The sequence below is a fragment of the Schistocerca cancellata genome, chromosome 2 (genome assembly GCF_023864275.1).
Source record: "Schistocerca cancellata isolate TAMUIC-IGC-003103 chromosome 2, iqSchCanc2.1, whole genome shotgun sequence".
Taxonomy (NCBI): Eukaryota; Metazoa; Arthropoda; class Insecta; order Orthoptera; family Acrididae; genus Schistocerca; species Schistocerca cancellata.
The window spans coordinates 917,155,606-917,169,946 of NC_064627.1; the positions used below are offsets into that span (position 1 = coordinate 917,155,606).

The 14,341-nt window shown below is 45.4% G+C and overlaps 1 protein-coding gene and 1 long non-coding RNA gene across 3 annotated transcripts in view; one reads left to right on the forward strand and one right to left on the reverse strand.

Moving 5' to 3' along the window:
• LOC126162859 (uncharacterized) overlaps positions 1–10,557 on the reverse strand; it is a 132,862-nt gene extending 122,305 nt beyond the window's left edge. For both annotated transcript variants that reach the window (XR_007535124.1, XR_007535123.1), the window contains exon 1: positions 10,527–10,557. This is a non-coding gene — a long non-coding RNA (uncharacterized LOC126162859). The remainder of the gene's footprint in view (positions 1–10,526) is intronic.
• Positions 10,558–10,758: 201 nt separating this feature from the next.
• Positions 10,759–14,027, forward strand: LOC126162858 (transcription factor Sox-2). The gene is made up of 2 exons (XM_049919636.1): positions 10,759–12,195; positions 12,271–14,027. Exons 1-2 carry the CDS (start codon positions 11,154–11,156, stop codon positions 12,618–12,620), a joined length of 1,392 nt encoding a protein of 463 aa, XP_049775593.1. The 5' UTR covers positions 10,759–11,153; the 3' UTR covers positions 12,621–14,027.
• Positions 14,028–14,341: the final 314 nt, after the last annotated feature.

Sequence of the window (14,341 nt, forward strand, 5' to 3'; positions counted from 1 at the left end):
AACAAGCATCCAACATTCGTTTTGTTTCCTCGTCGGTAACCCAGATTGAGGATTACATACATCAGGCATGCCTATCCTAACTATTGTTCTCACATATTGATTTGTGTTATGAAACGTCCTGTAAGAAAAGTTTATGAATTACTGTGCTGATAAACCCCTTACGTTATTTGATTTTCAAACAGCTGAGCAGAACTGAACGTACTCAGACATTTCGCTCTTCACTTATTCTGATCAACACTAAACTGACACACAATATTTTTAGCGCAACGCAATCTGACTTTCAATAATCCCTACAAAAGAATGGCCCTGACTAACAATAACCTATACCTTTCATGAATCACTTACGTCACAAAAATCTTCATTACTCGAACTACTGCAAAACAGCGAGCGCCAATACTGCCAGCTAAATAAAAGATTGTAACTACTGAAGGCACTAACTACTGATAGGCATACTAAGCGAATGAAAGATTTTGATAGAGAACAAGCAATGTATTTACCTTAATAGTGTTCAAAAGTCATTATATATCAGTTCATGATATCCAGTATTACAAATTTACTCTTTCTGGCGGACACACGTCCAGATCGTCCGCTGTTAAAATTCCACCATCTCTCTCCCCACATCCACCACTGCTGGCGGCTCACCTCCAACTGCGCAACGCTACGCGCTGGTCACATCCAACTGTCCAACACTACAATAGAGAATATTTCAACAATGCCAACCAGCCACAGACTGCACACAACACAGTCAGTGATTTTCATACAGAGCGCTACGTGGCGTTACCAACATATAAACATAAACAGCCTACTTCCAGTTGCTAATCACACTTCACTGTAAATAATGTTTTGCAGTACAGTAAATTTCAATGTTGCACTTGTAATATTCTGCAATTTTTTGCTATTTTTATTTCACAATGTCTGTTGTCCGACAGTTATCTTTAAGGCTATTTGTAATCCTTCCATTCTTTATACTTACTAATGACCTAGTCCTTGTAACGCAAAATGAATCCATGTTCTATACCCATTTGTACTTTATCATGTCGTGGCGTTTTTATTGCCTCCATGGCAAATGTTTTGCCCGATTACTGTCGGGTTCTGCTAGAGATAAACATGTTATGTAATTGTATGTAGGGGCCCTCGGGTAAAAAATAAAAAAAATAAGGAAACTGTGCGCTTGCAAACGTGTTCGAAGTTACCACTGTTGTCTTCGCGCAATGGTTCCCTATGCGAAGATGATGATCCATCTTACAATTGCCGGAATATTAAATGACACTGTTATGTTATTACTTTAAAAGATATGGTTCTCTTACAATGTAATCTAAGCATTTTATTTGATACCGCCGTGAAGAAAGAAAGCTCTAAGTAAACCAAGAAAACTTCCGAAAGGGAATTTAAGTTTATGGACAAGCCAAAAGCTTTGAAGTTTGCCAATTAAGGCAAAAGTTTCGGATGATCAATTGACTGGAACGAATAGTATCTAGAAAAAAGACGGTAAGATGAATACGAACAACTGTAAAATAAGGTAATGGATTGTAGTCAGGTTAAATTAGGCGGCGCTGAGGGAATTACATTAGGAAATCAGAAACCAAAAGTAGCAGATGAATTTTCCTGTTTGTGCAATAAAATACGTGGCGATGGCCGAAATAGAGGGGCTATAAAATGCAAAATAAAAATTCCGAGAGAAACGTTTCTAAGTAGAAATTTGTTAACGTCGAATATGAAGTGTTAGGAAGTACAAAGGGCGTTCAAAAAGTTTTGCACAGTCGTGTCTATTTTTTTATTTTTGCGTGAGGAGAATGAAATTTTTTGTGAACATACTTGGAACATTTTAGTTATAAGTTGGTATATAAAAGTATTTTCTTTTGTTTACAGGTGAGCCATAATGAACTGTGAAGTGGATGTCAGGTTGCGACAACGGTCGGTGATGGAGTTCCCCTTCAAGACCGGCGATGACTCTGCCACATCGATTCACAGGAAGTTGCTCCCTGTTTATGGAGGGGGGGGGGGGGTCACAGTGGATCGCAGCAGTATCCAGTGGTGGTTGCAGAGGTTTAAAGGAGGTCATTTCTCTCTACTGGACAATCCACGGTGCGGTAGACCATCGACGGCAGTGAGTGATGTGAATAAGGGGACCATTGATCAAATCATTCAAAATGACAGATGTGTGACGACACGACATCTTGCTGAAATGACTCGTTTGTCGTAGTGGGGTATCGATGGTACAGTCACTAAGGTACTGAAAAATCTGTGCACGTTGGGTGCCTAGATTATTGGCAAGACTAATGAGAACGATGAGGAAGAAAGTGCGCGAGGGTCTCATGAAGACCTTTACTGAAGAGTGGTAACAGTATTTTACGGCGTCATTACCCAGGATGAAACATGGTTGTTTTTGTCCGAACCTGAGAGCAAAACCCAATCCATGGGGGGGGGGGGGGGGAGGGGGGGGGAGGTGGGGGGCGCGTCATCCGGTTTCTCATCGGAAGAAGAAACGAAGACTTACACGAACAGCAGGCCGAAAAGTGACGGCCTCCTTCTTCTGGGATCAGTGTACTGTCATTTTCATTGACTTTTTGGACACTGGCTCCACAGTTACCCGGGACCGTTACTGTGTGTCATTGGACAAGCTGCGACGTGCCATCAAGACCCACAGACTACAGCTTCAGAGTCAGCTCATCAGACTACACCATGACAATGCCAAATCCCATACAGCCCTTATGAGACTGGAGGAAATCGGGAAGATGTTTTGGAAAATTGTTCCTCATCCTCTCTACAGTCCGGACTTGGCTCCGTCTGATTTTTACCTCTTTGGTCGTCTGAAGGCCCACCTGCGCGATAGAACATTTGATAGTGAGAAAGACCTTATTTCCTGTGTCAAGCGATGATGTTAAAGTCAATCCCCAGAATTTTACCAAAGTGCATTTACATAATGGAAAGAACGTTGGGCGAGATGCGTCACAGCTTATGGAGGCCACATTGAGTAGGCTGAATGTATAGCTAAATGTTCCAAATATGTTCACAAAAAAATTCATTCTCGTCCGACTGTGCAAAACTTTTCGAACGCCCTTTGTATTTACTGAAGCTACTTGTCTGGTGTGTACCCTTCTACCGGAAGTGAAACGTCGGCGATATACACGTCAGACATACAGAGAAGTTTTTTAAATAAGGTGCTTCAGAAGAATGTTTGAAGATTAGATTAGTGAATCGGATAATCAACGAAGACTTACTGCACCGAGGTAGGGAGAAAAGAACTTTGTGACACAACTTAACGAAAAGAGGGAATCTGGATCACAGTGAGCAGGTTGAAGTGGATAACCTGAAAGTTGCAGAGATAAATAGGATGAACAAAGGTCTGGCTCGAAGCACTCTTCGATGTAAAGACGTCAACAACACCGTAAAGTTCTTTCACTGAAAAGCAGGACCCCTCTCTTGGAACCCCATCACTCTTCTTTGACTGCTAAAATGCTACGAATGGTCCAGCAATTACATGATCCTGCGGTGCCAAGTTAACTACCATGCGACAGTGCTGGTTTTCAGTGGACTGCGAACTAATCAGATCGACTGCAGAGTGGAAAAAACAATATCATTTGTCTTATTGGAAAGACGAGGAACGATAACGGTCTACAGTTAATCAGTGGCAGATTGTGTACCAATCACAAAGAGCCTATGTACGCGGTGTATCATGGAGTGAGGGCATATGACAATATTGGGTAGTGAAACTTCGATTGGTTGTGGGAAAGCTAGGTGGCCCCATTGTTTGCAGCCATTCAAGAGGTGGGACTACATGCCAGCAAAGAGCTGACCCTCTCCTTTCATCGGCAATACAAATCAAAACAATAAGTCACGACCACTGTTATCTACAGTCAACAGCACCACGAAGCACGTCGCAAAAGAAGAGCAGCAATCCAGCCATGATTTCGGAAGATGAAGAGGGCGAGGCGGAGAGGAGATTGCATTTGAATGTTCTTATGGTCTACAAGAACAGCTCAGAGATCGACCCTGACATTCTCAAAGAAGCTATCTCTGAGGTCGTCTGAAATCTACGGAAGCCACGGAAAACCTTCATCATGGTGGGCGGGCAGATAATAACTCTCCACTCTTTCCGAATGCGAGTCCGATATCCATCACCTTGCTCGACATCCACCCAGTGAATAATTCCATACGAGTGTCTCTTCGTAATTAATTGTCTCCTGACGGCCACTCCGTTTTGGTAAGGATTCCACCAAGATCGAAAAAATTGTAAATTAGATCTAATTCAATTTTTGCTAGCGATTCTCCGTTTTTAAGTGCAGATAGACTATGCGTGTTTCTGTTTTTCTTGTGAAGTGACCCATTCGTATTTCTGCACTGTCCATCACGCCGACTAAACCAAAGACAATCAATAACTCCGCGATTCTTTGTTACACTTCATGTCGTCATTGATTTGAATTCGGTTAAAAATCCTGCGCAGACAATTAAAGCTAAAGAAATAATGGAACGTGTGCCGTTCATACTCTTCTTCTTACCTAAGCCAGTCATTCACAACTGTTTCTCGACAAATGGAGTATCTGCGGTTGCTAGTGAAAGATCATTATTCACAATACGTAACAATAATTATTTTCGTTTGTCCAGTTCAGGGTAGTGACTCGGTACAAATCTGTAATTGGTCTAATACAACGTTTCGTAGACTAAACCAAACAATCAACAAAAACGTCTTATGGATTGTGATATTTTTCTCATTTGAAATAATTTAAAACTGATTTTTTTCATTTATCTTCACGATTCATCGTCGGTCCTCCTCTTCCCCCTCCAGATTTATACACAGTCACCGTTACGAGAAAATACTTTACCATTTTACTTCACGTTTTGTCAATTACATTTCATCGATCAGCTGTCTTCAATAACGCCGCTTTGAATATCACCAGTCTGTGTATTGCTTTCATCAGCGATCATGCTCTCGGGCGTCTTCTGGTAGTAGTACGGCACTATAGAATCTCACGATCACTGATGCAGCTTCATGACTGCCGTGTGTAAGAAAAGAGGAAGGCTAGGATGTTAAGAGGTCATCAGAGACGAAGCACAGCTCCGATTGGAAAAGACCAGCGACGGAAACATGCTGTAACCTTTCCAAAGGTACCCTACCTGAATTTGCCATAAACAATTCAGGGTAAACACAAAAACAAACTATATAATGGCTTGGTGGGGATATGAACCCTGCCCCTTCCGAATGCGAGCTCCGTGACCCAAGCCCTGCGGCACCCAACTCGTTGGCTGTTAGAAGTGTTGTGCAAAGTAAACAATACCCTCTATATATACGAGTCAACAGTAGAAATCACTGCTTGACCTCGGATGTAACTGGGATCACACGTGGGGAAAATGAGTTCGTAATATGGATGGTTAAGCAATAAATGAGAGAGGATATACTTTTGACATACAAGTTTCACAAGTTACAACAGCGAAAAATTTTCTAGTGTATCTTCAGTATTAGAAGATAATTAAATCACTAGCATTTGTATAAAAAAAATATGTGTACAAACACAAAAGACGTAGACATGAGACAAGGTAATTGAACAGGTAACCCGAGGGAGATGGGTGAAATGGCCAGAAACGTCTGAATGTTTATTCAGCAGTTACTGTGATCTTTTCCTGTTTGAGTTAACTCTTAAACGCATGATTAAATCGAGAGGGGATGCATCCTTATTTCATAGCCTCCCCATTTTTATGTAAATCCGTCTTTATCTATACAGCTCTGTTGTTGCGGGTTACAGCAAACACACACACACACACACACACACACACACACACACACACACACACACACACACACAGAGAGAGAGAGAGAGAGAGAGAGAGAGAGAGAGAGAGAGAGAGAGAGAGAGATTTCATAGGAGTGGAGGATGCTGTGATTGAAGAGTGGGAGAAGAGTTATAGCAATGTTACGTTAAACAGGATACTCTTAAAGCGTATCGCCAATCAGTAGCACTAACGGAAATCGGGAAAATTTTTTTACCAAAAATTTATGTCAAACTAATACTAAGATGGTATCTTAGATCCCGGGTTCGAGTCCCGTTCGGGTGCACACATTTTCATCTGTCCCCGTTGACGTATGTCAATGCCTATAAGCAGTTAAGGGTGTTCATTTCATTCTAATTTCAAACTAAACTTTTTGTGGAACACGGAACTTAGCCAAGATACTTGCCTCACATGGACAGTAGTCTTCTAGTGAAGCAATCCGAATTGATCCTTCCTATCGGCTCAAAGCTATAATTTGTTAACAGTTCTCGTCCAGTCTTATTTGTAGGGGAAGTAACTCCTAACGAGAGGGGAGAATCAGGAGTTCTGACACGCCCACAAAGTCAGCGTTATTACTAAAGCGGAATGTCTTATTCGTCAGTAAATTATTGCTCTATGATGATCATTTATTTATTTATTTATTTATTTATTTTCAGTGTTCATATTCCGTCATACAGCCTGCACTGCTGTATTTTTTTCCCCTAATGTTGTTTCTCACTCGTAAGACAAACAGTGACACTGTTTGGGGCTAGAAAAGGTCGGAAGAAGCAGAAGGCCAAACGCTACAATTCTTACCATACCTCAAGCTGAAGTGCTTCAATATTGATAATAGAGTGTAGCAACCGCCAACAGTGTGAAAGCAATTGCTGGTTAGTGGTCCACTACCAAGAGGGGAGAGTTGACTCAGCTTTCTTACTTACTTTTCAGATCTCTTACGCTATTTAACGGTGGAAAACTGCGAAGTGTTCGCAGGAGCACAGATTCTGGTTAGTTACTGGCCTGTCAACAAAGCATTGTGGAGGTCGTGGTATACGCAGTCCGGTATGTAGAACGGAATTGTTGTGATATTCCCACCCGCTTTCTAAATTTTATTTTAATCTCAGCGATTATGTTTCTAAACGCAATCTTACAGATAAGCTTCGTCAGCTTTTTACGCAGTCTTTGATACCTTCGGCCAATTTATTTGGAGCACAGTGTGCTATTTGTATATGTTGATACTCTACGTCTCTAATGACCCCTTCGTCGACGAGATGTCAATCCCAAATCTTAGTTCCTTCCTTTTGCAACTGATACCTCTCACCTAACAGCAGGATCTTCTGAAACGTCACTACTTTTTATTTCTTTAAAAATTTTACCTCTGCACATCGAAAGTCAGCAGCAGGGTTGATTCCCCGTCCGGACCACAGATTCACATATCGCTTATAATCAAGGCAGCGTATAGTATGTAGCAAGGTTTCAACACGTGCGGTTCAGACCTAATGTACATTGGTTGCACACATGCATACGAATTTCGTAAATTCATCTATTCGTCCATGCAGGCGCACAACACAAACATATAATTTTCAGCCCCTAATTAAGCGCGAGGTAGCACGAAAAAAAGATAAACAAAAAAGACATGTGATTACTGTATTTCACATACAAATACTTGCAAGGTGATAAAAAAGTCACCTCTCGGAAGTAAACTCTTTTTTTTAATTAACATCCGGATATGGAAGTGCCAGAATGCTAGAATGCGGTACATAGTGTTTTAAGAGTGAGATAATGATGTGTTGATAACACTAATGTAAGATAGGAGTGATTTAGAGGTTTTGTGATTTTCTGAAATGCTTTCAGTGAAAGCCGGATTGGACGCTTCAACGGGGCCGACTACTTTCTTCAGCTTACTCCAGTTCGAGATACTGATCCATCTCCAGTAACTCTGATATTCGTCGAATATTTAACTGAAAATTTCGTCACCAATGTCTGCAATGGCGTTTTTACTGCAACACTAAATACAATAAGCGCTTTGCATGGCGAGTTTAAAGTATCCTGCTACGTTGTCATGATCTCTCACACTCCAACGCTTCCTTCAGATTTATCCTTTATATATTCAAACACTGGAGTTACCGACTGCGCACATGCCATTGCTTTAGTCTTAGTTCGGCGCAAAATGGGAATACGTACCTCTGAGGTGTGAATTTTGTATTTTTCGTATTCTAGGTAGCGAAGAATATAACGAAAACACGTAATGCCACATATATGTGAAAGTATTTGGAGTAGTTATAGATAATCAACGGCGGAGACGGAAATAGCACAAATTTTTTAACTGCCTTAAATTTTTTTAAGAAAACAGCAAAAAGAATACTTTTAAAAAAAGAAGAGAGAACCAGAAATTGACAGATCGAAACCAGATAACCACTGAATCTGTTTGCTATCCCGAACGTGAACCACAAAAATGTTGTGCAGCATCACACTAGATAATCTTCAAACGTTTTTCACAGCCACCCAATACCTGCTACAAGCAGCACCAAAAAGAATCTAGAATGATACTCTGTTCTTTTTTTTTATATAGACGCAGTCTATCTTAATTTCTTACAATATTCACTATAGACTGAGCCAAAAGTATTTTATTTTGTACGAAAACATCGTGGAGGTACTTATTTTTCTACAAGAGCTTTGAAATGTTTACATTTATGAATACATAAAATTATTTGTAGCCCGATTTCTGTTCAGACATAGTTCTGAAATATTTACATGATCACAGAGCGCCAGGTAATAACAGAGCTATAAAAGGAGTATGTCTAAATTCGCAGTGCTATGTTTCTTGTGTGAGTCACACGGACTGGGTGTATTGTACAAATGTTTTCCCAAGAAAGAAGCTTAAATTTTAATTATTAGTTTCAACAGTTGAAAGTGCGCAATGTCAGAGCTCAGTAGTAAAAATAGTAGTCGTTCCAGAATATCTGAAAAACTCTGAACGCTTGTTCGATAGCTAGTTTATTTTTCTACTATATTTGAAAAGTGCCTTTAACATTCGGAGCCTTAGCAGTGGCATGAGTTAGGCGCCTAACGAAGCGTGAAACATTCCGCCACGCCACTTAACAAAGAGCTACCACCGTGCCACCGGAGCACTAGTTGACTATGTTGACAACGCTTCCGTACAAGTTCCGGCGGGACAAAAGGTGCGCAGACCGCAATAACAACAAACGTATCAAGCTGCTCGTGTTACGTGTTTACAAACTCTGTTTACTGGAAGAAAACAATCGCCAAACTGCTTCTTGGTTGCAACCAGAAGCCCAGCGATTTCAAGTAGACTACACCCTAAATTGTAATCTTAAATACTTTATGCTTGTACGCTCCTCAATAACCATAACTAGTGATTAGCAGTATTACGATCGCATAGATAATATTTACATAACTAGGCAACGTATTCTCCTCGCGTAATTTTCTTTCAGCTAACGCTTTTTCCAACTACTGGAGCGAATCGTAGCCATTTTCTGTGAGTTATAGTAATTACAGATACTATGAACCTATTTAGCAGACACTGTCATTTCCCAGCTACTGTTGTGTTGTGACCATTTTTAATGCAAGAGGATATAGTAAAACGTTAGCGTGTTCTCCTTAAGTTCGAATCTTATTACCGGAATCGCTAAATATCCACTGTCATGAATTAAGGTTCTTGATTATGATGATACGCGAAGCGCAATGCAGAATAGCTACACGATTGTCTACAATACACAGCTGAAGTAAGACAAAGCTTTTTTTTCATTTTTGTGGTATTTCAGTCGCATTTTAATGTATGAACTAGTCGTCAAATGTTATTACGTGAACATTTAAGGTTTCTCTACCAGGCACAAAGGAACTCTAGCTCAAGTAATTCGAAAAGAACTTCCAAGAACATAATCAATAATAATAATAATAATAATAATAATAACAATAAACTTTCGAAGAACAGGAACAGCCGAACTCTCTGATACGTATGAAATACCCTTATCTCCACTTTTCAGACATCTGCTACGCTACCAAAATGTGTTTCCGACGCAACATCTACGATAACTTTCACGGTGGCTAGTCTCCGGAAAACCGAGACAGCGAAAGAAATGGATAACTTGATTATAATACTGCTCTACTGTTCTAGAAGCGTTTTCTCTATTAAAATGTTCATTTTGCAATCATAGCTGACGCCCTAATGATGAAGCTGTGAATTCGAAATGTACATTGCAATAATAAAGGCGCTTCTAAAACAGTGGAGTGATATTACCAAATTTCCAGTTTACGATAACTTTTGATGAAGAAAGGTGTTTCGGACGGGACAGCAGATTACTATTCGTCTTACAGAGCTACTGACTACAACTATCTGACGTTCCCACTTTTGTAATACGTTTAATATTTCATCACATAGTATGTTTGACATCGTTGTAATTTTAAGCAGTAAGGGTATGGCACTGCTCGCTCCATACATTACGCACACAAGATTAACAGAAAAACTAGGAGCTCTGTCGCTGTGTGATGACGCGATAACAAGAGTGCGTCGTCAACACACCCGATAGCCATGGCGGGTGCGTGACACGAGCGACGTAGACATGCACGGACCTGTCACTTAAGCGGCGTTATTAGTAGGCACTTGCGAGGGGCGCAGCGCCGGAACTTCCCAAAGCTGTTGCGAATATTTAGTCCGTACGCGAAAAAAAGTGCGGAATGCGTGGGCGGCAGTGCGTGTAACAGGTGAGGCAGGTGCGTGTGGCGTGGTGCGTGCGCGGCGCTGCGGACCCTCGACTCACCTGCGTGCGGCGCGGCGGGCCGGCGGTCACGAGACTCGCCGCAGCCAGCGGCCGGCCGGCTCCCACCAGGCCCCGCCCACCGGCCGGGCCCCGCCCCCCGCGCCGCGCCGGCGAGCGCCCATTGGCCCGCCGCAATCATGGCAGGCGTGCACGTCAATCAGGGCCGCGCGCGCCTGGAGGGGGAGCCACAAATAGCGAGCCGGGGCGACGCGGCCCCGGGTTTTGTGTGACGACGCCAGTAGCCAGACGCGCTCCGAGCTGTGTGGTGGCAGTAGGCATTCAGTGTGAATAGGGAGCGTGCGCCCGACGGACCGTCTGTGTCCCCGCTTTGCTCCTCGCTAGAGTGCGTTTCTCGTCTGAACCCCCCAAATTTTTTGGGGCGCCTCTCTCGCGCGTTTGGGGAATAGTTGTGGGTGGGACGGTAGCAGTTTGCGGCGCCACCGACGGCGCAGCGCTGAAGACAGAGCAGCGAGTTCCGCCGGCACCGGAGCGGTCGCGCCGCGGGTGAATGCTGCGAGCCGCGGCCGCCGTGCCGTCGCCAGCCGCCTGCGCCGCCAGTCCAGCCCGCTGTTCGCGCCGTAGTCGTCGCTCCCCGCGGTCAAGCTGTACGCGCACAGGGAAGAAGATATGCTCACGATGGAGACGGACCTTAAGGGGGGAAGCCTCCACGGGCAGATGCCGCCGCACCACGCGGCGGCTGGCCTGCACGGGCACGCCGTCTCCACGTACGGCGCGCTCAGCTCCATCGTGCACAGCTCTGCGCTGTCCGGCAACGTCATGGGTGGCGTCATGAGCCTCGGCCCGCCGCCCCCGCACACGCTGCAGCAGCAACAGCAGCAGCAACAACAGCAGCAGCAGCAACAGCACCAACACCACGCGGCGCTGGCGCACCACCAGCACCAACAGCAGCAGCACCAACAGCAGAGCGCGCTGGCCGCGCAGCAGCAACAGCACCACCAGACTCAGACGCAGCAGTCGCAGGCGCCGCCGCAGCAACAACATCACGGCCCGCCCAATAACAACACCGCCAGCAGCAAAAACCAGAACGTCGACCGCGTCAAGAGGCCGATGAACGCCTTCATGGTGTGGTCGCGCGGGCAGCGCCGCAAGATGGCCCAGGAGAACCCAAAAATGCACAACTCCGAGATTTCCAAGAGGCTGGGTGCCGAGTGGAAGCTGCTGTCGGAGTCGGAGAAGCGGCCGTTTATCGACGAGGCGAAGAGGCTGCGCGCCGTGCACATGAAGGAGCACCCGGACTACAAGTACAGGCCGCGCCGTAAGACGAAGACGCTGCTCAAGAAAGACAAGTATCCGGGCCTGGCGGGCGGGATATTACCGGGCGGCGGCGACGCGGCGTCCAGGAGCGCGGCGGCCGCCGCTGCGGCCACGGCCGCCGCGGTCCAGCAGGCGGTCAACCGCGGGGACGTCTACCAGATGCCAAACGGCTACATGCCCAACGGCTACATGATGCACCACCATCACCACCACCACCACGAGGCCTACCAGCAGCAGCAGCAGGCGGCGTACAACGCGCACATGGCGGCGGCCAGCGGGGGCGGCTACGCGCCGCGCTACGACATGTCGCAGATGCACCCCAACGCGGCGACGGCGGCGGCCGCGAGCGCCTACATGAACGGCGCGGCGGCGTCCTACGGCGGCATGTACGCCACCGCCGCCGCGGCCGCGGGGCCCGGCTCCGGGGGCGGCGGCCAGCCCGGCGCCACCAACGGCAGCGTCACCGTGCCCGGCGGCGCCGGCTCGCCCTACCAGCAGCCGTCGCAGATGTCGCCCGGCAGCTCGAGCATCAAGTCGGAGCCCGTGTCGCCGGGCAGCGCGGGCCTGCACACGCCCACGCCGGTGGTGAAGCGCGAGTACGCCGCCGCCCCCGCGCAGGGTGACCTGCGCCAGATGATCTCCATGTACCTGCCCACCGACCCGTCTGCCGGCGTGCCCGACCACCACCAGCAGCAACAGCAGCAGCACCAACAGCAGCAGCAACAGCAGGCGGCGGCGGCCGCGGCGCGCTACTATCACCAGCACTCCGCGTCGCCCGACCCCATGGCGGCCCAGATGCAGACGCTGGCGCACATGTAGGGACCGGCGCCGCCGCTCGCCGCGGCGGCCGCCGCCGACATCAGCCAGTGCCAGACCCCCACGCCGCCCCCGCAGGCGGCGCACCTCCAGCAGCAGGCCGCCTGGACGCCGTGCTCCTACTGACGCGACGCTGGTAGGCGTGACCTGTGTGTCGTCTTGTGCTCAAGCTCGTCGGCAAACGTTACAGACCACGACAGACTCCTAACGGACCTCCGATATCTTAGGGGATAGCTTCCCGGCGCGATAACTCCACGTACCTCCGCCACAGCCCCGCGTTCCGATAAAAAAAAGAGAACTCTCACAAACCGGCTGTCTCCTCTACACGAACTCTCACCACGGAGACGTTATCCTGCAAAGACGCCGGTTTATAATTTCTTCACACTTTGTACGGAGGCCAAATCTCGCGGAGTCCGAGCAGTATTTCTCTTTTTCTTGTCACTAAGCCCATTTCCACTTGTTCCGCGTCTACGCAAGCACATAAAATTCGTATAGCCATTTACCCGTACATTACCTTTCATTTTCTCGTGTTTGTTTTAGCCAGCCAGTAACTGTCCTCCCACGCTGTGTACGTAATTCCGTCGTAGCCGCAAGGGAAGGGACAGAGAGTGATAAAGAGAGACACACGATTATAGAATTGTGTGTCGCGTGCACGTAGGCCTTTTGGTTCCGTTTGTCGTCTCAGAAAGAAACACGGTAAGCAAATTCTACATTTTTTTTCTTCCCTCTTTTTAATAATACAAACGTAGTTCTCTCCCCTGTCTGAGCCGAAGTCACGGTAAAACACAGATTTTTATGTCTCATTAAATATAGTGAGTGTACAGTTTTGCATTTCAAAATTTTATGACGATAACGAGCGAAATGAGGAACTCTCTTTTTTTCTTTTCGGAGAGGAACGAGAGCTTTGTTTTCCAGTCTCTGTGACTTGTTATTTACTGTCCTTCCTGAACTTATTGTTTTAAAGATAAAAGTAATATTATGCGTTGTATAGACTTGTAAGCTTCAATTTCTTCAACTGTTGACTTGCCGAATTACGATGGAGGAAGTTCATTAACTGAGTCTTCGTAAAGTAAACGTACTTGAATTGTTTCTCATTTGTCACCCACAGAGTATTTGTACAAATCCTAAGGAGATAATCCTACGTTTTTTATGTATATCCGTGAGTGTGATATAGTCAGTGGCTAAATTTATGTGAATATAATATATTAATAGTCTGCATCGAACATTCCATTTCGTGCTCTTTCTTCTGATAGCCATAATTGGCTATTTTGTGTTCATACATATCCCAAAAAAAATACAGAATCTTGGAATTTCCGTATGTTTGTAAATACTTGCACATCTTGTTGTATATAATATGATAAAAATTTCGCCCCGTTTGAAAAAATGAAATAAACTAAATATTTAAAAGTACTTGTTCTTTGTAGTTAATTCGAAGATGTGGTAAACAACATAACTCGTTGCAAGCAAATTTTTCGGCTCTTAGTTTTAGGCTGTGACTTTTGGCAGCAGCAGGCGCCCATTAACTTGCAATTAATATTGTTGTTTGCCGTGTCTTTCACCTCTCACACCTTCCTTCCTTTTGTTTTGATTGCATGTTTGACATTAACTGCTTACCAGCTGACCATCATGTATCCTAGTTCACTAACGGTGGCTGTCGGCGACTAACTGGAAACTTTGCTGCTAGTGCACTCGAATTTGTTGACTCACTTGTTGCCATAATCGAT